At 37.9% G+C, this 26,474-nt stretch overlaps 1 protein-coding gene and 1 long non-coding RNA gene across 3 annotated transcripts; one reads left to right on the top strand and one right to left on the bottom strand.

Annotated features, from left to right (window-relative positions):
- Window positions 1-17,458: 17,458 nt before the first annotated feature.
- LOC127085190 (uncharacterized) lies at window positions 17,459-19,468 on the bottom strand. Its single transcript, XR_007788991.1, has 2 exons — window positions 18,890-19,468; window positions 17,459-17,814 (listed from the first exon to the last, which is right to left on the bottom strand). It is a non-coding gene; the product is annotated as an uncharacterized LOC127085190 (long non-coding RNA).
- A 5,488-nt stretch (window positions 19,469-24,956) lies between these two features.
- On the top strand, window positions 24,957-25,961 carry LOC127085189 (uncharacterized). 2 transcript variants are annotated; one of them, XM_051025746.1, is made up of 4 exons: window positions 24,957-25,228; window positions 25,391-25,517; window positions 25,609-25,682; window positions 25,790-25,961. In XM_051025746.1, the coding sequence occupies exons 1-4, from the start codon at window positions 24,959-24,961 to the stop codon at window positions 25,823-25,825; spliced, it is 507 nt and encodes a 168-aa protein (XP_050881703.1). In that variant the 5' UTR covers window positions 24,957-24,958; the 3' UTR covers window positions 25,826-25,961. The 2 variants fall into 2 exon arrangements, with proteins under 2 accessions (XP_050881703.1, XP_050881702.1); XM_051025745.1 differs by having other exon boundaries at window positions 25,391-25,682.
- Window positions 25,962-26,474: the final 513 nt, after the last annotated feature.

The following is a 26,474-nucleotide window of genomic DNA, read 5'->3' as shown; positions in this document are numbered from 1 at the left end:
GGAGTAGTTCTATTCCCCAACAGTCTGGTTTGAGGTCCTGTTATCCCCAGCGGGGTCGTGAGCGCTTATCCTCATCAGGGTCATGAAAGTTTTCCCTAGCAGGTCTCCTGAGTAGAGGTTTGTGTGGATGGTTTTTTTTCCCAGCAGGTTCCCCGGGCGGATCAGGTTCGGTGGAATTTATCTCCAACAGAGTTTATCCTACCTGGGGTAGCTCTCCCCAGTGAAGTCGCCTTGTTTGTTCCCCAAGCGGAGTCTCTGAGTGGATTGGGATCTTTTCCCAGCAGCAGCTTTATTTCCCCAGCCTGAGTGAGAAGTCGGTGCTCTCCCCGCAGAGTATTCCTCAAACAGAGCCTCCCTACAGAGATGGAGTATTTAATCAGTTTGCTCCCCGGCAGGAGTTCATCATTTGCATTTTGCATGTAGTAATCATTGCATCCTCAAAATCGCGTAGCATTTCCATTCAATATGGAGCATTACGCCACGGAAAAATTCAAACATATGCATTCATGTGTTAAACCTAACCAGATCGTATCCCCGGCAGAGGCGGATCATTTGTTCAACGTCTGTACAACACGATTGCTACAGTTGCTCCTGACAGCATTCAGGATTGATATTCCCCAGAGAGGTTTATTTCCTCACCCGTCCGCGAACGAAAAGTTCGTTTCTCCCCAGTGAGATCTCCAGCAAGTGGTTAGCCTTGCCTTGATGTTTTGAAGATGTCATCCTTGTGATACCGGTAAGTGTCATGTCAGCACCCGCGTGTGTTCCTTCTTTGGTGTCGGTAAACACCATTGTTTCGGTGTCGGTAAACATCGAGTCCTCCCCTAGTCATCGGTAAATGTCTGGTCTTCTTTGTTGATGTCGGTAAACATTATCTTTCGATGTTCGTAACATCTTTATCTCTCCCCAAGCAGATTCACTTCTCCGTTGGTGTCAATAAATGTTGAGTTTTCCTATTCGTCCTTTGACGTATAGTTGTATTTCCCCACAGAGCCTCCTTCTCCGTTGGTGTCGATAAACGTCGAGCTTCTCCCTTTCGTCCGTTGACGTCTGGTCGAGTCCTTTTCCCCAGTCATCGGTAAATGTCTGGTCACCTTTCTTGGATGTCGATAAACATCATTTTTTTTTCGATGTCGGTAAACATCGAGTATTTTCCCCAGTCATCGGTAAATGTCTGGTAATTCCCCAGCTAGAGATCCCCAGTAGAGTCGTCGATAAACGTCTTATCTGGTTTCCGGTTGCAAGTATTTGTTTTCCTTCCCCAGTGGAGTGTTCACCTCTCTGTTGGTGTTGATAAACATCGAGTCTTTTTCCCAGTCATCGGTAAATGTCTGGTCGTCCTTTCTTTGATGTCGGTAAACATCATCTTTCGATGTCGGTAAACATCGAGTCTTGTTCCCAGTCATCAGTAAACGTCTGGTCGTGCATATTTCCTTTGATAAAGATCAAAAATCCCCAGGAGTCGTCGGTAAACGTATTGTCTGGTTCTAGTTGCAAATATCTTGTTCCTCCCCAGGTGGAGATGCCATCGGTAAATGGCCCCGTTTACTTCGATATCGGTAAATATCGAATGCCCAGTTTAGTCGCCATCGGAAAATGGCCTCGCTTTCTTTGATATCGGTAAATATCGAATCCCCAGTTGGAACAGTCATCGGTAAATGGTCTCGCTGAAGTTGATATCGATAAATATCAAGTTTCCAGTATTTAGCCATCGGTAAATGGTTTCGCTTTCCTGAAGTTATCATACAGCCGTCATCGGTAAATGACTTGGCTTTTCTTGGTATCATATCCCGCAGAGTGCAAATTTCTACGGTTCTTTGGTATTCAATCCCTGTTTACCCTGAAAGTCTGACAGCCGTTGCTCTCATCCATTCGGGTTCCCAGTTGATTGAATAGGGGCAGTTGTAGCACCTCAAATTTGCACCTCCCATTTTGTACATTCATTTTCATGTTTAGGCCATTAACATTATTGTCCACTGCATAGCATTGCATTGTCCATTGCCAAGTCATCAGTCATCAGTCAAGACTGGTCAAGAGATCCAGTTGTGCAAGCAAGCAAGTGCATTTCGTATTGAAGCAAAGCCCTAGGGTTGGTTCATTGAGTTCATATGACCTAGGGATCATTTTGAAGTGGTTTGGCCAAAGGTTGGAGGCTCAGAGATCATCAGTCAATGACCAATTCATCTGAAACCCTAGAAAGTCAACAAAAGTCAACTGTCAATTCAACCATGGATTTGAAGGTGGGAGATGGTTAGAGAGGCCTCATTCATGTCCATACAAGTCTCATTTTACATTTCAAACATCAACAATGAAGAATTTGAGGTCAGATTAAAACTTTTCCAGAAATAGTAAGTGACCTGTAATTTGAATTTGCCAAAAATGGAAAGGTTTTCTCCTCAAGATTACATCATCAAGAAAGCTTCAAATGGAATTTTATCCAACATGAAAGTTGAATATCTTGCTCTCCCATTTCCAAAAAGTCCAAGAACATGAATTTCTCATGTGTGGTTGAAAAGATATGGATCAATCATGGCCAAATGAATTTGAACTTCAAGCATGCATAACTTTCACACCAAATAACCAAATGGAGTGGTTCTTTTTTGTATATTCATACCTTGACATCTACTATCCAAATTATGCACCACAAGCCATGCATTCTCATCACATAATTTTTTGATTTTTCACTTGATTTTTGGATGGAATTTTCAAATTTTAAAGTAATGCATTGTTTACACATGGCAACACTTCCATTGGCTTACAAACAGAATTTTGAGTGGATTTAGGCCCAAATTCGTGTACTGTTCCATTCATACCATGCATAGAGGTGGAAGTATCAATTTGCATAAACACTTGTTTTCACTAATTCCACTTACCACATGGCTGAACATGATTAAGAACTTGATTAACAGATGATATATAAGTGAAACCCTAACAGATTTCAGCATTAACACTTCATAATTTCTCAGATCTAGATCTATTTCACACTTTTTTTCACATTGTGCTCTCAAATTTTTCTGCAAATTTCTTCAAATCCATTGCCTTGTTCTTGGTTGAATCATCATCCACAAGCATAGTTGGACATTTTGGAAGCAAGATCCATCCATTTTCATGCAAATTCGAAGCTGTTGAAGCTCACCTCCATCAATGGCAGTCGGATTTTCCAGCAATATCAAGCACGATTAACACTCAAGCATTCATCCAAATCATCATTCAAGAGCTGAGGAGCAACTGTTTGGACTTCTAAAGGCCTGAATCGCTCTGTTCCAGTTCTGCACTTCAATTAAGGTCAGAAATCGAATGTCATGATTCACGAAATTGTTGTATGCTTATGGTAGATCTTTCATTGGTGATTAATTTGAGCTTTAAATCCATGAAATCCATGCGGAAATGACTTAGTTATGTTGATTTTAAGTTTGGCATATGAATGTTCTTGCGTGCGAATCTTCCAATTAAGTGTGAATTAGCACAATCCAATCCTTGATCCATGTTGCATGATGAGAGATGAAGCCAATGGTGTATTCATTTTGCATTTCTGGTACTTTTGTTCTTGACCTGGAAAATTATGATGAACATGATGAACTTGTTAGGGTTTCTGTCCAGAAACCGTGTTTGATCTGTTTTAGCGCTTGTTGCATGAGATTTCTTGTTTAAAGCCGTGCATTGGTACACAGTGGCGTCAGCGTGGCATTTTGATTGGATACGAACGTTAAGCCTGGCCACGTAGACTTAATGAAACGGTGTGTTTCATGATGAAACGCGCCACTTTCAAATGCTCTCTCGGTTCGAATCTCAGCTCATGACCTTTTCCAATGCGCCTTGCATTTTATTCCTTTGTTCTTCACATATTCATGCTATGCTTTCCATGTGATTTTTTTTTCCATTCATTCAAAAATTCATAACTCAATGATGGATGATCCAAATAACCTGGGATTTTTTGCATGTTGTTCCTCATCATGTCTAGTATTTTATGAGATTTTTTCCAGAAATTGTGCACGGTTGGAATTTAATTTGGCTTAGGGATTGTTCACATGTGTGTTTTCTTGACCTTGCTTGCCATTTGCTTCATGAAGTGATGAGATTTTATCCAATGCTCTTGAAACTTTGCATTCTCAAACTAGACATCCTAATTGACATTTTGGTGTAGAGTTTGTATTTTTCTCATTTTTGGTTGTTGAGATATAATCTGGTTAATGAAGGTGTGACAATGTGCGTCACACCTTTGCTTGTTCAAGTTGTGGATTTTCTTTTCCAAGCCAAATAAATGCCAATTGATGTGATTTTTTGCATGATGCTTCTTATGGATGTTAGGATTGACCATAAATTTTTGTGGAATTTTTGGATTCATTTCTGATTTGTTTGGTATTTTTATTTCTGGATGACCACACTTTTGGATGGTCATGAACTTAGATGATTTGTGAAATGCTTGATGTTTATCATATGAACTTGAAATTTTGTACATTGATTCTAGACACTTTGAAGTTTATTGTGGCTTTGATTGGATGTCTTTATCATGTTTGGGTTCTGTTTTAGGCTTGTGCTAAGATGATGTATCAATTTGTGCCTTCTTTGAGCTTGTTTGTGCTTACCATGACTTGATGAATTTGATTACCATGCTTCTACTTGTCCAAATGCCTTGAATTTTGGTGTGATGATCATGTGATGTGTGCTGTTTAGCCATGATTTTTCTTGAGATTTATTGAGTCATGTTTGAGTTAATGTGGATTGGTTCATTCTGTTTGCTTCTATGAGCTTTCAACTTGCATGCTTTGCCTTATGTGCTTTGTGAAATGAATTTGGTTGATTCTATTGACATGGGACCACTTGGATATTGTTCTTAATTGATTGAGCTTGATTCATGTCATTTTTCATGTTCTGTTTTGGATTATTTCTTCCCCTTTGACCCTAGGCCTTGTCCTAGTGTTTTATGCTTATGATTGAGCTTTGGTTTCAGGACAAGAAGCATATGGCCTTGAGGAATTGGTTCATTGGCTTGAGCTACCTATTTGATTGATATTGATTAACATTGAGTTGTCTTGTAGGTGGAATAGCTCCTTTGAGTTGAGCTTGTGCTTTGCCTTGGTGCATTGATGCTTGTCTGTTTAATTGTGTATTGTTGACTGTTGACCACTAGTCTGTCTGTTTGATTTTTGTTGACTTGTATACTGATTGTGTTAGATTGTTTTCAGGTACCTTAGTTGCTATAGTTCCTTTGTGAACTTGCTTTTGCTTTGCTTGGTTGCATAAGCACTGAGGTATAACTTCTTTGACTTCATGTAGTCTGGAAGACCTGTCCTGTTACTTGGGCAGGCACCTGTCTGAAGTCCTCCTTAAGAGGCAATGCTTGTGTTTGTTTATCATTGTGCCCTGTACATATCAAAGACCTCCTAAGTGAAGAGGCATTGGCAGATACAAGAGATGTGTAGTCCATCTCCTGCTACTCAGTGTGTCATCCACTTTGCTCACACACCTTGTGTTGATGCATTGTGGATAATAGCCCAAGATCTTTGTTGAGTCAGTCATATGGATAGAAGAGTTCCAACTTTCTGAACTCCCACACTTTCATTTGTCTGAAGCTCTCCTAGGCCAGGGATAAGAGCTGTGAGGCACACCCCTCACTTCCCATTTCATCTGCTTCACCCTAACTCTCAATGTTAGGGTTAAGAGCTAACATCACCCTGTTACAGTGATTTGTTTGTCGAGGTTGATATGACCCCTTGACTAAAAACCAACCTTGATTGAGCCAACTGATTGCATATAGTGTGTGCTACTTGTGCTTGTATGTTTGTGCTTTTTAGTTTAGCTTGCTTCCTGTGCAAGTTAGGGTTAGTTTAGCTTGCTTCCTGTGCAAGTCATGTTTAGGTTAGCTTGCTTCCTGTGCAAGTTAGATAGAAACCTTAACATAGGGCCATGATGCATGACAACTTCTAGGCTCGAGTAGTAGTCTCCCTAGTGGTTTGTGTCTCCCTTTGTATCGGGTTAGGCTAGTCCTCTGTCCCTGCGTAGGGGAACTACGTCGCCCTGATCCTCATACCAGATGAGGTACGTAGGCAGGAGATGAGCTGATCTCTCCGAGCGCCCTTTTGTTTTGTTTGTGTGAGTTGTTTCTCCTTTTCTGGTTGGAGTCCGATGTAAGTCCAGCGATTGGCATTCGGTTTCCATTTTCTTTGTTGGAGTCTGACATAAGTCCAACGATTGGTTGTCGGTTTCCTGTGTGTGTGTGTTGGTTCGGAGTCTGATGTAAGTCCAGCGATTGGCATTCGGTTTCCATGTTTGCCTGCTTTTGTGTGGAGTCTGACGTAAGTCCAGCGATTGGCAGTCGGTTTCCTGTGTGGTTTTGTTTGGCGTGCGTTAGCCGAGCTACGAGTGCTCTGATTCTTCTTTAGCCCGAGAAGATACGTATGCATAGGATGCGACATCCTAGCGAGCACGTGTCCCCTGCCCCGAACTACGTCGACTCTGATGTCTGTGCCTGACAGACTACGTAGGCCCAGGATGCGTATCCTGCCGAGTCAGTTTCTTTTGTTTTCTGTGTCTCTTTCCAGCCAGTGTGTGTGTGTTTGAGTAGCGTTTTAGCAACCTTTATCCTTCCTTTTGTGCGTGGATCCCGTCGAGTACGACGGATGCGTAGGGGTGCTAATACCTTCCCTTCGCATAACCGACTCCCGATCCCATTCTCTTTGGTCGCGAGACCATGTCTTTTCCAGGTTTACTTCGAGCGTTTCCTTTCCCTCTTTTGGGATAAATAACGCACGGTGGCGGCTCTGTTGTTTCGTTTTCCCGCCGGTTTTTCGCGTAATGCGACACTTTGCATTAAGGATAGAAGGACTTTCCCTATGCAAATTAGAGTAAAAGGACCTTAATGATTGAAGATGGATTAGAAGGACCAAACCTCTAAACTCACTCTTGTCCATTCTTGATTGACTTCATGGAACTTTTTGATGTGTGTGCTTTTGTGCTAGGGAATCCTATTTGAGCCAAAATGAAGAACCATTGTCATGTGCTTCAAAGAGAAAGATACAAGAGCCATTGAGGATCTTCTAAGAGCTTGCTTGATTAATTTGATTGCTTGAGCTTTTACTTATTTGCTTGATTATTCCAAAGGATGAGAGCTACTTGGATCATCACTATGATCTCAAGAGAGGAACTCCATTTGTGGTCTTGTTTCTTATCCTTCATCTCTTGCATGATTAGGACTTTAGCCATTCTTCTTCTTCCCTCCACTCTAACCCAAGCCAAAACTTTTGTGCAAACATTTAACATTTGTTTTCAAACATTAGAAACCTAAGCCTTATGCTTTTGATTTTCAAACTTTCTTTTCATAACACTTATTTTGAATTGAATCCTAAGTCAACTTTGACCATATTTTGCAAATACTTTTCATTGGTAAATATAACTCATTCAAATACTTTTGTGGTTTCAATGGCCACTTCCTTAATCAATTTTTCATAACCTTTAGCTATTAGGTTTGAGTTATCCTTGAGGTAGATGTAATACTCACCTATATCCTTAGTGATGGACAATGAGTCTTCCATGCTTATTATAGGGTTAACCCCTCACTAGCATGTTGAAGCTATCCTCACATGGTGGATTTGTGGTTTTAGGTTGAGTTTTCTCCCTTGGATAACAAAAGACCTTAAGGCTTTTCGACCAATCAATTCACCAACTCATTTTTGAGATTTTTACCCCGAACTACGAGGTTTTGATCCTAATCTTTTTAAGATGGTACATAGGCAATGGATTTATCCATCCAAACACAAAATGTAAATAACTTGTATATTCTCTTCTCATCTCTTCAATCATGTTTGCACAAACAAATTTTTCACAAAATACCAACCTTACAACAAATGTGAAAAAGGCTCCCTAGGAGTACCTAGGATGTTTTGGGTGCTTAAAACCTTCCCATTGCATAACCAACCCCCGTACCCCGATCTCTGACATTTTTACTAGTTTTTGATTCGATAAAACTCTTAGGTTTTTGTTCGCTTTCTAACCATTCCTTTGGATAAATAGAAGTGCGGTGGCGACTCGACTTGTATGGTTTACCTTAGATTTAGCCAATATCTCTAATGGTAACGAATACCCCGCTACACCTATCTCCTACAATTTTTGTATATGAAAATGATTCCAAGAGAAACGTTACTCCTTATGACATTCAAAATAACTTTCATGTTTAAGTCAAGATCTAGTTTTGCTTGGAAAGTCATTTTTTATGGTGAAAGATTATAGGTCATTTTGTTTGAACCCTAGTTAGGAGGTCAACTTCTAAGGACCATAACTTGCTCACTTTTTATGATATGTAATCCATTCAAACTCCATGATCAAATTCAAGGTGTCCTTTTAAACTTTTATTTTTGGATGAAGTTCTAATTCAACTTTCAAATGTATGTGCCAAGAGGAAACATTATATGTCATTTTGGGCCATTACCATTGAACAAGTGATTTTCCTCAACTTCTAAAATGCATAACTCCTTCATGCCAAATCCAAATGAGGTCAAATTTATGACAACATTGAAGAGGTTTTAAAGAGATACAACTTTTATTAAGGAACCTTTTCCATTTGAAGTCCATAGAAAAAGTTATCCAAGGTGGAAGAAGTGAACATTTGACTTGGTACTTAGAAACTTTTCAAATATATTTGATTTTTCAAACTTCCACCTCAAAATTCATCATGATCCAAGCTTCAAATGGAAAAGTGTTAAACATGAAAGTTGTTCTCCTTGACTTAACCTTTCGAAAATGTCCAAGATCATCTCATTTGGATCAAATCTAAAGGACTTACGCATCAGTGAAATGCATGGTCCCATTTGGAAGATTTTCATGACCAATTTCCATTCCAAATTGCATGGCTTCATGAATTTCTTTCAGCATCACATGTGCATGATTTTGGACCCTTTAACATCATTCATTGGGATTTGTACACGCCCATGCAAGCATGCATGAGTTCATTATTATTTTTGGAGTTTGAATGGAAGTGTGCAAAAAGAATTTGAAAAGCCTATAAATACAAGCGCCATGAGCTCAGAAATGCATCAACACCTTGCCCAAGCTTTGCCAAGACAACTCAGATCCCTCACTCCGTAGAATTTCTTGAGGATTTCATTGAAATCGAGTTTGAATTTCACCTTCTGTTTTTAAGTTTAAACTCCAAGAATTCATTGCCCTTTTCATCTCAATTGATCACTGCAAGCAATAGGAGGAAGAATCAAGTAAATCCAGATCAAGATCAAGCTGAATTGAAGCTACTCGAAGGTTAAGTTTCAGGAACTTCATCTCTTCGATTCTCTCTCAATTCTTCATTATTCTTTGTGATTATTGGTTGGCTAAAGTCCTATCAATGTAGGCAACAAGATTGAGTTGCTTTGAGATCAATTCGAAGCAACTCAGTTCATGATCCTCAAAATTTAAATCTCTGTATCTTTTTATATACTTGGAATTGGAGAAAATTGAGGCCAAATTCGTGATCCTGAGCATTTTCTCTTCAAATTAGTGTCCTTGTTTTCCATTTTTCATGAAGTTTAGGTTGGACCAGTCTGGTGGTCCTCACTGGAGAAGATGACCGAGGCTAGGGCTCCGGTGGTGTGTTGGCAAGGTTCCAACCATCTGATCTTGGTCCAACGTTCTAATCTTGGACATTGGTTTTGATTACCATGCGTGCGGCGCTTCGACTCAAGTCCACGATGGATAACGCGCGCGTGGCCATCGAATCTGCCACCTCAACTAATGAGGGAGATCTGATGGCCCTTGTTTTTTTTGTATTTTCTTATTTTTCATTTAATTGATTTATTTTGTTTAATTCATATTAATTTAATTTTTAATCCAAAAAATATGGGACTTTCACCAAAAATCTTTAAATATTTTTCTCTTTCATTTTCTGAATTAAAATGTTCTTTTTGGATTAATTTTGATATTTTTCATGAATTAAATATTTTTGTGCATATTTTTACTTGTTTAAAAATACTTATGACTTTTCAAAAATGATAAAAAAAAATTGTCTAAGGTCCTTTGACCTTGTTTGACCTAGGATAAATCTCTTGGCCATTTATTTGGTGTTTTGAAGAGATTTTAGGTTGTGACCAAATTAATTTGAATTTTAATGCATTTTAATTTGATTTTTTAATTGATTAATTGTGTAAAAATTATGTTGAGCCATTTTTATGATCTTGTGATGTTTGACTATTTGTTTGGGCCTTGGTCAAGGTTGATTTGATTTTTGTTGAATTAAAATAATTGGATTTAGGGGATTGATGAAATGTACATTTCATCTCCCAAAATGAATGAATGATTTTAATTTGATGAAATTCCTCCCATAACCAATTTGTGTTTCTTTCACTTCCCCTCCCTCTTCATCTTCATCCCTATTCTTTCCCATTCCTTTCATTGACCAATGAAGTCTCAATATCCTAAGGCTAATTGGTTTATCAATGACTTTGTGTCAAATGAACCAATACAAGTATGGATGAGATAGGTCCATCCCTTTTGATATTTTCTTTTAGTGTGTGGTATGTCTTAGGAGTTTGGTTCATTATACCAAATCTCTAACATGCATTAACACCTAAATTTTTATTGAACGGCCTCAGATAGTTGTGACTTCTACATAAGTCCAATTACGATTGCTTAACATAGAGCTAAATTTGACCCTAAAGGCATAACATTCTAGTAAGTAAGATTGTAAGTCTCATATATTTCATAGTATTATGTGGAAACTTGGCCTTTTTTCCTTCCTATGGAAGATGTCTTGGTTCAAGAATTCATGCTTGTGAATAGATGGTTGAGTGTTCTCCAAAGAATGACTTAATCAATAAAAAACAAAACATCACTAACATTCAGTTAACTTTGACTAACATTTGACTAACTCTTATTAATATTGTTTTACTTTCAAGTCATTTACTTTATGAAATTTAATTTCTAGCCATTTATCATTCATTCCCATTTACATTTCATTTAACTTGTTTATGTTTATGCCATTTTCACTTTGCTCATTTGAGCCATATCTTGTGATTATATATATTTGTTTGTGTATTTTGATTTTGGTTGTGGTCTTAGGACCTTAAAACACTTAATAAACAACAAAAACCCTAAAAAATGTTTGGTGGACTGTTGATCTTGATCTGAACTTTTGGACTTAGAACTAGATAACATTCAATATGCAAAAAGGACCTGGCCAATGCCAACATTCCAGAGACCAAGTTATTGTGAATTGAGCCTTCATCTGTTGCAAGTATTGGGAGTTATTTGAACTCATCTGCTACATTGTCTTGATGTAAACTATTACTTTGATCTTGTGTATAATGTCTTATTCTGAGTTGATCAAGGTGTATTTCATCTGATACAGGAGAAGACAAAGAAGACTGCTAGCTATGGGATTTGCTTGCTTGGATATGGCTATCTTTATTTGATGCATTGATCTTCATGATGTCTGATATTGTTAATTGCTTGCTGATTATTACTTGATTCAAAGTCTAAAGGGAAAGTGGGTTTTCTATATGACATTCTTGTCTGTTGGATTGCATCCCATTGGTCAGATCTTTTCAACTCTTAAATTTTAATTTGATGCTTAGGATTAGTATCTTCATCTCCTCCCACTTCTAAAATTTCAAAACCTCTCCCCCTTTTTCAAAAACTTTTTTTGCTTGTGATTTCAAATTTAGACCTTATTTCAAATAGAAACTCTGGCCTTATGCCATTGAATTTTTAAACTCTTTTCTTAAATCAAACCTGTAAGTAAATCTAATCATATTGACTTAAAATTTCAAAAGACAAAAAGAACTAACACTCATTCAAACTTTTGGTCCCTTTGTGCCTCTTTCCACTTAAACTTTGTTAAAAGCAACTTAGCCATTTTGATCCCTCATTTTTATGTTGGTATGTAGGCACAAGTCCGAAGGTCTTGTCAAACACAAAATATAATCTATGAATTCTTTTCTCAACCCCACACTCTATTTTTCTCAAACATCATTTTATACCAAAAACACATACACACATAAAAATGGGTTCCCTAGGAGTATCTAGGACACTTTGGGTGCTAACATCTTCCCTCTGTGTAACCAACCCCCTTACCTGTAATCTCTGGCAATTTTTTTAGTTTTGATTTGAAAATTTCTTATCTTTGAGTTTTGTTCGTACTTTTCCCTTTTTCTTTGGAAACAACAAAAGCACGCTGGCGACTCTAGTTTTATTGATGTTAAGTTTATCGATAGCTTGATGGTCATGAATTTACCGATATAGTTATTAATCAGAATGTTCTTGGTGCAAGTCATAGAAAGCCTATTGATTATTAGTTGCTAGATGAGTGCAACAGGGCTATTGAGAGGTTTTCCACGTACGATATAAATGCAAAAGAGTTATATCTTGTGCCAAACATAGTCTTACCTCAAAAGTTCAAAGCACCATACCTACAAAAATACAAAGGGCTCAGTTGTCCGAGAAGTCATATCACTACGTACTGTAGGAAGATGGCCTCTTACATTGATAATGATGCATTTCTCATCCATTGCTTTGAAGATGGCCTGTCCGTGACATCTCTTGATTGGTATATGGGCCTTGAGTGTAGCAAGTTTCGATCCTAGAAGGACCTGTCTGAAGCCTTCTTGAAATAATACAAATATAATTTGGACATGGCTCATACAAGATTACAATTGTAAAATCAGGCTCAGAGAAAGAATGATACTTTTAAACAATATGCTCAGAGATGGTGAGAAATGGCTACACGGGTTTAACCTTCATTGTCTGACACCGAACTGGTTGATATATTCATGGGTACGCTTTAGGGAATGTAGTTTGAGAAAATGGTTGGTAGTGTGTCCTCAAATTTTTCTAATGTTGTAATGATAGATAAGGGAACACGTTTAAAATGGGTTAAAAACTGGGAAGATTTTTGGCGCTGCTAATCAGCAGGTAGTGGCTAAAAAACCCTAGAGCAGCTTCACCAAAAAGACAGAAGGGGATACAAGTATGTTATGGCAAATATTCACCCTCAGTTTCAAGCTCATATGGCTCCGATGCCATATTTCCCATATCCATATGTTGATGCGACCAAATACCAACAACCACCCTTTCAGTATCAGGCATCACCTCAATATCAACAGCCTCCACAGGCTCAAGCTCCCCCAAATCAAAAACCTTCTCAAAACAACATAAACCAAGGGCAGAGATAACAAACATATAGGAAACCAAAAAGAAGGATTGAACCAATTCCTATGCTCTACGGTCAAATACTCCCTTAATTGCTCGATTGCTCGTCGGTTTAATTAAGGGAATTAGGGCCTCATTCAACACCTTTTCCTCTAGGCTATGATGCAAATGCTAGATGCGAGTTTCACTTAGGGGAACCTGGTCACACAATCGAGAATTACAGGTCCTTGAAGCACAAAGTACAAGACCTGGTTAATTCAAAGGCTATCATGTTCACGCCAAATGACCCAAACGTACTAAACAACCTCATGCCTCCATAGGCAGACACATCTACAATGCCATAACCGGTACAAGTGGAAGCAAGGGTAGACCCAAAAAGGTTGCATTTATGGAAAGAGTCTGAAGAGGAATCCCCTTTGGGACTATCTCATCAACTTCTACAAAGCATGAGGACACCAATTTGTGGTGGATACAAAGGCTAATAATGTCGGCAATCAGTTTGTCAGTCATTCATTTTCATTTGTAATCTTTTTTGTTTGATAAGTACCATTCACTTGTAAAACACATTTCTTTCAAATAAAAATATTGATGAAATAAATATGCATGTTTCAAATCAATCCATTTATGTTCACTCATATTTATTAGTATCAAAATCTTGCTTAAGCAAAATCCGAAAGAGAATGATAAAGTCAAAATACACGAAACTACTGGTTGTATGCTTTTGAATAAAACCTTGCTGACGATGTAAAACATTGTTTCATATCCCCAAATAGCGGAAGTATAAAGAAGATAATCCATAGTCAACCCCTTTGAGCCTAGGAGTAGGAGGTTCTTTCTGTTCGAAAACCCTCAATCTTAACCAGGGGCAAGGTAGTCTTCAGTTAGTTTAACCAGGCATTCAAATTTCAAAAATGAAGTATTCCATCAGAGGATCAAGCACATCTTATCCCTCACGAGAGGTCGAAAACCACACATCCATAATGGTTGTCCCTCACCAACAAAATATTTGAGGCAGTCACGACCCTCTCAACAAATCAAATGAAAAAATGTCACACGATTTGTTCCAGCAAAATGAGAAATGCAAAATAATCAACAAAAAAATTAAGAAAGAAAGTTCGCTAAGTCGAAAACTTGAAAACAAGTGACTTAGGCAAAAATTAGGGCATCCCGGTGAAGGAGAAGGGCGATCCAAAACGCAGCGGAATTTAAAATTTCTCCTTTAATGATCCTTACGAATGGTCACGATCAGTGATAGAATCGTTACCTCTTGTGGCGATTGTAACCTTTGGTTCAGATCTACGGAGTGATCACGAACGTTGAACGATGACAACGCCTCTACTCAGTCCACACGAACGGATTCCTTCAATCTCAGTGCTAGCTGCTACGAATGAAGGCTTTGAGTGTGAGAGAGAGAGAGAGAGAGAGAGAGAGAAACGAAATTGCAACTGCTAAATGCTTCTACACAAGGGTTCTATTTATAGAACCACTTGTGTGGGCTTCAAGCTAAAAAGCCCACTTAAGTGTATGTGGCCCATATCTTATAATATGCCAAACTCACTTAAGCGCGTGGTACCTTACCATATTTCGTATTCTACTTAAGTACACCGTACCTTACGATGTTCTACAATTCACTTAAGTGCACCGTACCTTACGTTGTTCCTTAGTTACTCTATCTCTCATCAATCTGTCCTTTGTGTGTGACCCTGTAGGTTCTCGCGGCATTGGCCATTATATTAAATCACGTATTTAACATAATAAACAGTGAGCGGTATCTAGCAACACATCACTGCTACCCAAGACACGAAAGTGTCATGTGATCTGACAAATCCTTATGTGATAATACTAATGTGCATAATTACCCTTTTGCCCTTATGTCTATATTGAACACAAGGCATAGACCGTGTCATCCCTGTCCAGTTCAATATTGGGCCCATAGACATTTATCATGTTACGCAGGATGGGCAAATTCCATCTAGGTCACTCATGTCCCTTAGCATGCTTCGTGGAGTACCCATCAATTGTCTTTATGGTCATCCAATTACGGACAATGTTTGATCATCAATAAGGCACTCGACTCTACATTTAGGGTCCATAGTGGTTTCAGGTCGAAGGGTGGTATACACCATTATCACCATGAGAATAACTTATGACACTTTGCATAACATTCTATATAGTATTCTCATAGCGGGTCAATCCAGTATAAATATTACTCTTAATATTCATACCTATGTTTAAGACTTGATAACTCCTTATCCATGATCCATGAGATGTGATCATCAGTCTATAAGCATAATAGTATTCATGTTTTAATGTTATCCCACTTCACAATAAAGCTCGACTACGGATACTTTAAGAATAGTGTCCTTATGTTTAATGTGATCTCATGATTAAGTCATACTTGATACATTAAACGAACTAGCTATTCTAGGGACTTTATTAGACAAACATAATAAAGAAAAAGCCTTTTATTATTAATAAATAATTTGATACAAGTACCAAAAAGTATTGTCCTCTAGGGCTTACACCAACACCCGGTGTGGACTACAAACTTGAAAAATCAGTCCAGGCAAAAATTAGGGAAAGCAAAAACAAAAAGGTTGTTTGACATCTCCTTAAAGCCCAATTTTTCTAGCATGGAATGAAGCCTTGTAGAACAAACAATAAAAGCCAAAGCCTAATTTTTCTTGGCACCACTTAAAGCCCAACTTGCTTGACATCTCCTTAAAGCCCAATTTTTCTTGGCACCTCCGTAAATCCCAATTTTCCTTGGCACCTCTTAAAGCCCAATTTTGCATGGCATATCCTTAAAGCCCAATTTTTCTTGGCACTTCCCTAAAAGCCCAACTTGCTTGGCATCTCTCAAAGCCCAACTTGCTTCGCATCTCTCAAAGCCCAATCATACATGGCACATCCCTAAAGCCTAACTTGCTTGGTATCCCAAGAAACCCAACAATTGTCATTCTACATATAGTAGTCATTATCACATAAAGCATTACATCCTAAAAAACATAGCATATCCATCAAGACGGAGCACTACGCCATACAAATTCAAGCATGCATACAAAGCATAAGCCAGACACTCGTCCGTGTCAACCCTATTACTTTACAACACTCGTTCGTGTTGACCATTTTTAACACACGTTTATGTTGAACTTTGTTTTCAACACTCGTCTGTGTTAACATTAGCTTTTCAATACTCGCCCGTATTGATTTCCAACTCGTCTGTGTTGACTTTACCTTTTCAATACTCGTCTGTATTGACTCTAACACTCGTCCATGTTGACATTTCCTTTTCAATGCTCGTCCGTGTTTATTTACAACACTCGTCCGTGTTGGTCTTACCCCATTGATATTCATCTGTATTGATTCCCAACACTCGTCTCTGTTGGTCTTACCCCTTTGATATTTGTATGCATTAATTCCCAACACTCGTCCATGTTGACACTCTCTTTTCAATACTCGTATGTATTAAGTCCCAACACTCACTCGTGCTAATCTTACGTTTTCAGTACTCGTCTGTATTGACTCCCGACACTCTTCTGTGTTAATCACTTTCCAACGCTCGTCCGGGTCGATCTATTTCCGCAACATAATGTGTCAGTCAATCTCCAAAAGATAAACCTACAAAAAGTTTATCTGCCATTCCATATCCCCAATAAACAAATCCCTAATACACTTACCTCAAATTTTACATCCATTCTCAACGGAAAAATATTTGGATATTCTTGTATTTAATCCTCTTCTACCTTGAATGACTGAAAAGTTATTGTCATTCGTACATTCAGGTCCAAGATGATTAACTAGGGGCATATGTCATACCCCAAATTTTTCCCTACTTTTTCAATTTTGTTTGGCTTATTACTTATTTCATTTTTATATCCACATGCCCTAATCATCCATCAAAAGACATTCATTTACAGTTGCATATTTCAAATAACATCCTTGATTTAAAGGTTTCTTGTTATTTAAGGAACAAGGCACTAAATCATGACTTGCAAGTTTATGGTCATTTTACTTTATCTTGACATTTTGGATTGCGGGCACAACAAATTAGTGATTGATCATGATCTTGGTTAAGTTCTCATGTGAGCCTTAATCCTTGGTTTTGACTGTCTGATCATATTAATCACATCTTGGCCTTGGTTCTAGTAAATCATGTGGAGTTGACCCTTTTGATGATCATTTCCACTATTACATGCATTTTTGTTTATGGCATGGTATTCATTCAAGGGTCTGAGGAAATCAAGACTCAAAGGAATCCAGGATTAAAGGTCATATTGAAAGTGCAAGATTTAATTCAAGTTTCAAATCCTGAAGGGCAAGTTACTTAACATACAAGACATTTCATTTAAGACCATTTTTAATTACCAAAACATCCATTTTACATTTAAAATCCAAATTACAAAGCCAAATTACACAAGATTTCACTTTTGACCTACAATTGACTTTGGTCAACTATTGACTTTTTGGTCAAACAATTGGCCAAAGTCAACTGAACTAATCCTAATCCTAAAACCCTAATTCTAATTTTCTTCCTTCACAATATATTCCAAAGTGGTCAAGATCTTCATGTTTGATAGCTTGCCAAAACTTTTATGAACCTTACCATGCAAACCTTGACCCATGTTCTTCATAACATTTGTGCCAACCTCCATGACTTGCTCCTCCTACCATGTGTCATCCCTGTAAAACCATATGTAATGAACCATTAGGATTCATGCACATACACCACAATAGTATAGAAATACATCATCATTCAACATGACTAAACTATTATCCCATTTAATCCATTGCCTAGTAGTTCATCAACATATACCAGTTCATCATTTTTGCTTCTTTTCCAAATTTAAATTACCACTGAAAATGTCTATAAGCCATTAACCATAATTATAAGTTTTTTTCTTCAAACTCATACTACAATGTCTTTATTAATACATTCATCATTAACCATTAATAGTTTCCAATACCAAATTCAATCCAATTGTCAACTAACATAACAATTAATTCATAAGTATTTCACAAGTTACATTTTTATTCTAACGTTCAAATGCAACCTAATTCATTCAGAATAACCACTGCTCAGGAACATTCTAACATTTTTCTAACTAATTGCCTAACAGAGTTCCAGGCGCCTAAGTTCAAGCTTAAGTATTTGTTTCACTTCAATCCAATTGCAAATTGATTGCCTCAATCCATTTTTCTAATAGTAGCTTATCATAAACATGCTAACCTTAGTCTCACATTAATCACTAACACTAAGAATAATTGAACCCAACTTATACATGCATTCAAAATTCATGACAACAATTTCACATTTTGCTAACATAATGACTTTGCTGATTCCTCCTAACTTCTAAAAGTTACACTTAAATTAACACCATTCCAATGACTAAATTCAAACCCATAATATAACATAACAGAAGGCTAACAAAATTCAATTTAACTATTTGCACTTAATAGATTATAACTGAATCTAACAGTTCCTAACCGAGTTAATTAACCCTAACAAACTTCTACTTAGAAAGATAACTGAGCTAACTCTACCCTAACAGCCCTGACCAAACTGCTCCATTCAGTTACAAGCCCCAAGCTCTATCTAATCATTCCCTTACTCTCAGATTGATTCATTGAAAATCATTCAGAATCACACACAATCACAATCACCATTCATTGAAAGGTCACCAAAATTCTCTCAACTCCCAATCTCAAGCACGCAAAATAACTCAGCAATAGAATAACATTTCATATTTTCACCTACAGACTATAAGTTTAAGAAGAAGACGAAGATAGCAGAGGAAAAGCAAGCTTGGAGCATTTTCCTCCTTGAAGTTTTCTCTAGAATTCTCTTTGGCTTCATCTTCTTCATTCCAATAATTTCCGGGGAACATCTTGTTCTCATTGGTAGGTTTCACGCCTTTTCCTCTTTAAATTGAACCCTCTCCCTTACCACAATATAGTGACGTTCTTAAGGAGCCAAACCCCTAAGGTTTGGACTCCTTTTAGCTCATCTGCACCATTTAATTTCGTTTTGTAATTTTACGGTTCACGAACATTTTGGTTTGATTCGCAGCGTTGGTTAGGAATTCAAAGAAAATATTATGAGATTGAGTGAGAAGAAATAAAAACAAGCCAGATGAGGTAAACTTGATAGTGTTTGGACCTTCACCGCCACCGGAGGCGATTTCCAGAGCGGTGGGGTAAGGGCTTCGATGAGAGGTTTGGTGTGAGGGAGAGAGGACTAAGTATGATTGACTTGGGAAATGAGGCGTTCTTCATTGTTTCCCCTTTCCCTTGACGTGGTGGTTTAGGCTCTAACAATTCATAAGCCCATGGTATTTTTAGCATACACCCTTGTTGCTACTTAGACACCCCTGGTCTGAATGCAATACAAAACAATGTCACTTTGGGCCTTAGTTTGCTGAGCTCAACGCCCCAATGACCAGGGCCACACCTCCCCATTTGCGTGTGCACCCCACTCCTTATATAAGAATCAGGTAATGGGCCTAAATTGCATGGGCCCTGCGCAACTTTCCAGCAACACATCCAGTCTTCCAAGTGCACCCTCCTCTGGTTTGGACAAGGCAACATGTTATTGGGCTTCTGATCATGGGCCCAACGCCCCATTTTCTAGTTACACCTCTATGGCCTTGATGCACCCCCGCCTCTATATTTTCTGTTTTCTTCATTTTGTTTTGTTGTTGTTTTATATTTTAATTGATTTTAGCTCATTTTATTACTTTTGATACATTTCATCATTAAAATAACTTTGAAAATTAAATAAAAATAGACTTGTATTATAAATTAGGCATTAGTTTTAGAATTTATTTTTATTAAGATCTTTTAGTAATTGATACACATGTCCATATTAGATTAATTTTAGAAATTAATATGCATGATACCATGTTAGTTTCTTTAGGATTCTAGTCCTTAATCACAAATACATGTGCTTGTATATCTTAATTGCATCCCTGATGGATTGATTGATCAAAGTGATTTTTGATCCATTAATCATTTGATATATGTATGATTCTCCTATCTAGTCAAGTGATCACGAGCTTATTGATCACTTGACATGATTAGCTTCTACATCGGCACTGCACTAGATCTCAAGCCAAGTCAAGCTTCATACTCAAGATTTTGAAGACTTGGGACATCACGATTAGATTACTGCTTCATCATTCAAGCATAACAGATTCTTCTTAACACTTGTCAATTATGATTCAAATTGCATGCCACGAGCCTTAAGTAGTGAAGAAGGAATGAGAGAGAGTATTCATATCCTCATTCTAAATATCTTTGGATACGGGACGCCGGCCCAGTTGTTCAAAGTATTCACCTCCATTCGTAGACTTTAGTGTAATTCAAATTGAATAACTGTCAAGTCTTCTTCCCCACATATGTTACAACATCTCAACATTTCTACAATCATCATTTCACAACACACACTACGCCAAAAACTGGAATAGACAGCGCCCCTTAGAGGGCGCTTTATTACAAAAGCGCACTCTAAAGTGAAGAGAAAAAATAAGGAGCGAACAACTGGAATAGACAGCGCACTTTAGAGGGCGCTTTTGTAATAAAGCGCCCTCTAAGGTGAAGCGAAAAAATAAGGAGGAGATAGAGGGACAACAATACAGGGCGCTTTTTAGAAAGCGCCCTCTAAGGTTACCCTTAGAGGGCGCTTTTAAAAAAGCGCTCTATAAGTCCATGTGCATTTCCAGTTTATAAAGCGCTTTTGGAAAGCCTTAGAGAGCGCTTTTAGAAGCGCCCTCTTAGGCCCCCTTTAGAGGGCGCTTTTGTAACAAAGCGCCCTCTAAAGTGAAGCCAAAAAAAAATGGAGGGACAACAATAGAGGGCGCTTTTGTGAAAGCGCCCTCTAAGGTTACCCTTAGAGGGCGCTTTTGAAAAAGCGCTCTCTAAGTCCATGTACATTTCCAGTTTATAAAGCGCTTCTGGAAAGCCTTAGAGAGCGCTTTCATAAGCGCCCTCTTAGGCCCCCTTTAGAGGGCGCTTTTTTTCCACAAGCGCCCTCTAATGTCCCCTTTAGTAAACATTAAAATTATAACATACTGCGCGTTTTGTTATTTCACTATCTGTTATTAGCGTTCTTTTTCATGTTAGGGTTCTGAGGCGTTTTCCTTCCACCTCTGTTAGATCTACATGCGCGTTTCCTCCTTCTACCAATCAAAGGTACACGCTTTTCCCAATTACTGTTTTATGTTATTGCTTTGTTTTAGCTTTGCCCAATTTCTATTTTACCTTATTACTGCGCGTTTCCTCCTTCTACGTTTGTTTCGACCATGATAGCGGATGCACTAGGAAATTGACGGTTGGTTTTAGTGACCATGATTGCGGATGCAATGGGTTATACGACCTATGAACATCTGATTTTGTGTCAACACCAATATCATTAGAAACCTAGGTCCGAATGTGTTTGAACTCTTCTGAAATTGTTTTTTATTTATTCTAATTAGTAATGGATAATACATGGATGTCTTCCAATCGATTGTCGAGAGAGTACGAGAATGGGGTATCAGAATTCGTTAAGTTTGCCGTTGCGCACGCCGAAGACCCCAGTAGAATGATATGTCCTTGCTTGGGTTGTTGTTATGGGAAACGGGTTGACGCAGTTCAGTTGACATCGCATCTAATGAGGCATGGAATTGATCGAAGTTATACATGTTGGAATTTGCATGGTGAGAAAAGTAACGAGAATGTTGAACCGGGGGATAGTACGACCTATGCCTCAAACTATAGTGGCGCAGATACATACGATTGTGATCGAGTTGAAGAGATTGCAGAAGCACTTGAAGGAGATCTTAAGGATTGTCCCGAAATGTTTGAGAGGTTGGTAAGTGATGCAGAGAAACCTTTGTATGATGGTTGCACTAAATTCACAAGATTGTCTGCGGTATTAAAGTTGTACAACTTAAAGGCGGGCAATGGGTGGTCGGATAAAAGTTTCACAGAGTTATTAGCCCTTTTGAAAGATATGCTTCCTGAGGATAATGTTCTTCCCAATCGAACATATGAGACCAAAAAGATGTTATGCTCTATTGGCATGAGCTATGATAAGATACATGCATGTCCAAACGATTGCGTTTTGTTTCGAAATGAGTATGCATCGTTAAATGAGTGTCCTAAATGCGGTGTCTCGCGATATAAGAACAAGTTGTCTCCAGCAAAGGTCTTGTGGTATTTTCCTGTTATTCCGAGATTTAGACGCATGTTTCGTAGTGAAACCGATTCAAGACACTTGACCTGGCATGCAGATGAAAGAATTATAGATGGAAAGTATCGACATCCGGCAGATTCACCACAGTGGTTGAAAATTGATAATGATTATCCTGAATTTGGAGAAGAATCAAGAAACCTTCGCTTGGCATTATCTACTGATGGAATGAACCCACACGGTATCCAGAGTATCTCACACAGTACATGGCCTGTGATTATTATGATTTATAACCTACCTCCATGGCTATGTATGAAGCGTAAGTACATGATGTTGTCTATGTTGATTTCTGGACCTAAACAACCAGGGAATGACATAGACGTGTACTTGAAGCCCTTAATCGAAGATTTAAAGATTTTGTGGGAGACCGGTGTGGAGGTTTATGATGGATATAGGAAAGAAAGTTTCAACTTGAGGGCGATGTTGTTTGGCACAATTAATGATTTTCCAGCATACGGAAATCTATCAGGGTATAGCATAAAAGGTCAATGTGCGTGTCCTGTTTGTGAAGATAAAACAGATTGGAAGCGCTTGGAGTTTGGTCAGAAGAATGTCTTTCTCGGTCATCGGAGATTCTTAAATTCAAATCATCACTACCGTGGATGGAGAAAGGCGTTCAATGGAGAGACAGAACAAGGCAGAGCTCCACCTATATTGACGGGTGATCAAATTTTTGAAAAGGTGAAAGATTTGGATACTCAGTTTGGCAAGCCTTTTGCCCACACACTTGTCAAAAGTGGGTGGAAGAAGAGGTCAGTTTTTTTTGAATTGCCGTATTAGAAGTCCTTGTATGTGAGACATTTTCTTGATGTTATGCATATTGAAAAAAATGTATTTGAAAATGTTATTGGCACGTTACTCAATATACAAGGAAAGTCTAAGGATGGCCTTAAGGCAAGAAAGGACTTGATAGCGATGGGAATAAGAACTGAATTAGGACCCTTGAAGAAAGGAAAACGAACATATCTACCGCCTGCTGCTTATACTCTATCTAGAAAGGAGAAAAAAACATTGTGTAAGTTTCTAAGTGAAGTTAAAGTTCCAGAAGGGTACTCTTCAGATATTAGAAGACTTGTGTCTATGAAAGACCTCAAGTTAAAGAGTTTAAAGACCCATGATTGCCATGTTATAATGGAACATTTTCTCCCAATAGGTATACGTTCTATTCTTCCAGAAAAAGTAAGAAGCTCTATAACTAAGTTGTGTTCTTTCTTCAAGTCAATTTGCAGTAAGGTGATCGATCCTGCGATCTTACCAATGTTGCAAAAAGAAATCATTATTACTTTGTGTGAGCTTGAAATGTTTTTTCCTCCATCATTTTTTGACATAATGGTACATCTAGTTGTTCATCTTGTGAAAGAGACACAATTGTGTGGACCAGCTTATATGAGATGGATGTACCCTGTTGAACGTTATATGAAAATATTAAAAGGGTACGTGAAGAACCGAAGTCGACCAGAAGGTTGTATGGTTGAAAGATACATTGTTGAAGAAGCGATTGAGTTTTGTACTGAATATTTGTCTAATGTTCAGTCAATCGGACTCCCCAAGTCTCAGCTTGTCGAAAAGAAAGAAGGAAAAAATCTAATTGGAAATAAAATCGTGGCAGTATCAAGGGTCGAACGGGATCAAGTGCATTTGTATGTTCTGCACAATGAGAATGAGGTTGAGCCGTATGTTGAAATTCACAAGGATGTTCTCCGAGGTTTAAATCCCAATAGAAATGAAAATTGGATAGTACGAGAGCACAATCGATGTTTTATACCTTGGTTTAAGGATCATATTTATTCAAAGTATTATTCAGATCCCGCTTCAATAACAGAAAGGTTGAGATGCTTAGCATATGGTCCAAGTTTCCATGTTTTTTCTTATAGCGCATACGCGATTAATGGATACACATTTTATACCAAAGAACAAGATGATAAAAGTACTATGCAGAATAGTGGTGTCACCGTGGTAGCTGAAGCAATGCACATATCAAGTGTGAAGGACTTAAACCCCAAATTTGCAAATCTGTCGTATTTTGGTGTTATCGAGCGCATTTGGGTGTTTGATTATGAGAAGTTTCAGATTCCTATATTTGGTTGCAAGTGGGTTGAAAATAATAACGGCATTCGAATGGATAAGTCAGGATTTTTGCAAGTGGATCTTAATAGGGTGGGATACAAAGATGAGTCTTTTATTCTAGCCTCTCAAGCTAGACAAGTGTTCTATGTCAATGATCCGAAAAGTACGAAATGGTCTATAGTTCTTTTTTCCAACAAAGTAATTGATGAAAACACTGGAGATCAAGGTGATATTGATGTTGAGATTGAATCGTTTACCAGAAATGATCAAGATGAGAATATTATATCAAATGATTCATATATTAGAAATGATCATAATGAGGGTATTTGGATCAATCCAACCGTCCGTGTTGTTAAGAGACATGTAGAACATATTCCAACCAAGAAAAGAAAGAGAACTTAGTGGAAAAGGTACAGGTCAAATGATTTTAATTGTTTTCTTTATTACAGGTAAAATGACTTTTATGATTTTAATTGTTTTTACATTTGTCATCTGATTTTAATTGTTTTCTTTTTTACAGGTAAAATGATGATGCTGGATATTTGTTTAGATGGAGATGCTCTATTGTCGTCAAGCCTCATTCGCGTAGATGATGATGCTGGATATTTGAAAGTATCCCTCTACGACAATGGAACATGTCCATCTAAACATATATCAATTCTATCTTCAAAAGATAAGGGTTCAATGTTTGCAAGTTACATTGGTTTCCTTGTTCGACAACATATTCCGATTACATGTGATAATTGGAGAAGTCCGGACTTGAAGGTTGGCAAAGAAAAAATATGGTCGGAGATACAGGTACTTACCATATATTGTTATATGTTTTTTGTTGCATCAACTTTGCAGCCCTGTATTGTAGGCAGAATTTAGGACTTCTCAAAGTTGATTTCTTGTTACTTTGTCGTTCATAAAATACACCACTAAATTCTCTGCGTTTAATTTTTAATTTTTTTTCATCAGGCTTGTGTCTCAATAGAGGATGGGTATCTACCTAAAGTTACTTTTGTAGTGGTCCAAAAGAGACATCACACCCGTCTCTTTCCTGTCAACCCCAAAGAGACCGATAGAAGTGGAAATATTATGCCAGGTTTTTTCAATATATTTCTCAACGCAGCTGGTATATATTATCATTTGAATTTATCACGTTTTGCTGATTTTGTTGTTCTAAATTGTCAAAGGAACCGTGGTAGACACCAGCGTTTGTCACCCTAGGGAATTTGATTTTTACCTTAACAGCCATGCAGGAATTCAGGTAATATTAGCTATGTCATTTAACTTTATGCCATTGTTTACTATTTGTTGCTCAATCGCCTTTTGACAGTTCTGTGTTATTTGCATTTGGACGTGTTCTTTTTGCAGGGGACTACTTATGCTGCCATTTGTTGTTTTGGTTGAGCCTTATTTTGTATGGATGTGCGATAGAACTACTAGACAGCTTTTGGATATACAGAACATGTTTGCCACCATGGGTGGATGGGCGTTTTTGTTTAGTATTGGTTAGAACTACTAGACAGCTTTTGGATACAGTGGTCACTGGGTGTTGGTTGTTATGTTTTATTCTCTTAATTGTAGTACTTTGAGAATATGTTGTTGTATATTGTTGATCAAAGAATCATATATTAATGTTGTATATATGGAGGATTAATGTTGTATATAAATGGATTCATGTTGTATATGTCAATGGATTAATGGTGTATAACATTGGATTAAAGGATGAAATCAATATGAATTTTACACTTTTGCAGCATGCGAACAGGTTACCAATTAAATATATATCCACTGTTTTTCAAACAAATTTTTTTAAAATAACTAACACTTTAGAGGGCGCTTTGTCCAGAAAGCGCCCTCTAAACACTTTACATTGACAACTTTAGAGGGCGTTTTTTCCTGAAAGCGCCCTCTAAACACTTTACATTGACAACTTTAGAGGGCACTTTTTCCTGAAAGCGCCCTCTAAACACTTTACAATGACAACTTTAGAGGGCGCTTCTTCCTGAAAGCGCCCTCTAAACACTTTACATTGACAACTTTAGAGGGCGTTTTT

This window comes from Lathyrus oleraceus, chromosome 5 (genome assembly GCF_024323335.1).
Source record: "Lathyrus oleraceus cultivar Zhongwan6 chromosome 5, CAAS_Psat_ZW6_1.0, whole genome shotgun sequence".
NCBI classification, from domain to species: domain Eukaryota; kingdom Viridiplantae; phylum Streptophyta; class Magnoliopsida; order Fabales; family Fabaceae; genus Lathyrus; species Lathyrus oleraceus.
Note: the sequence above shows the minus strand (reverse complement) of the source record. Positions and strands in the feature narration are given on the sequence as shown.

Coding starts and splice junctions, on each gene's coding strand:
- LOC127085189 (XM_051025745.1), top strand. CDS start 24,959: ATGATGCTGGATATTTGTTTAGATGGAGATGCTCTATTGTCGTCAAGC. Junction 25,229..25,390: donor AAATATGGTCGGAGATACAG/GTACTTACCATA, acceptor TTTTTTCATCAG/GCTTGTGTCTCAATAGAGGA.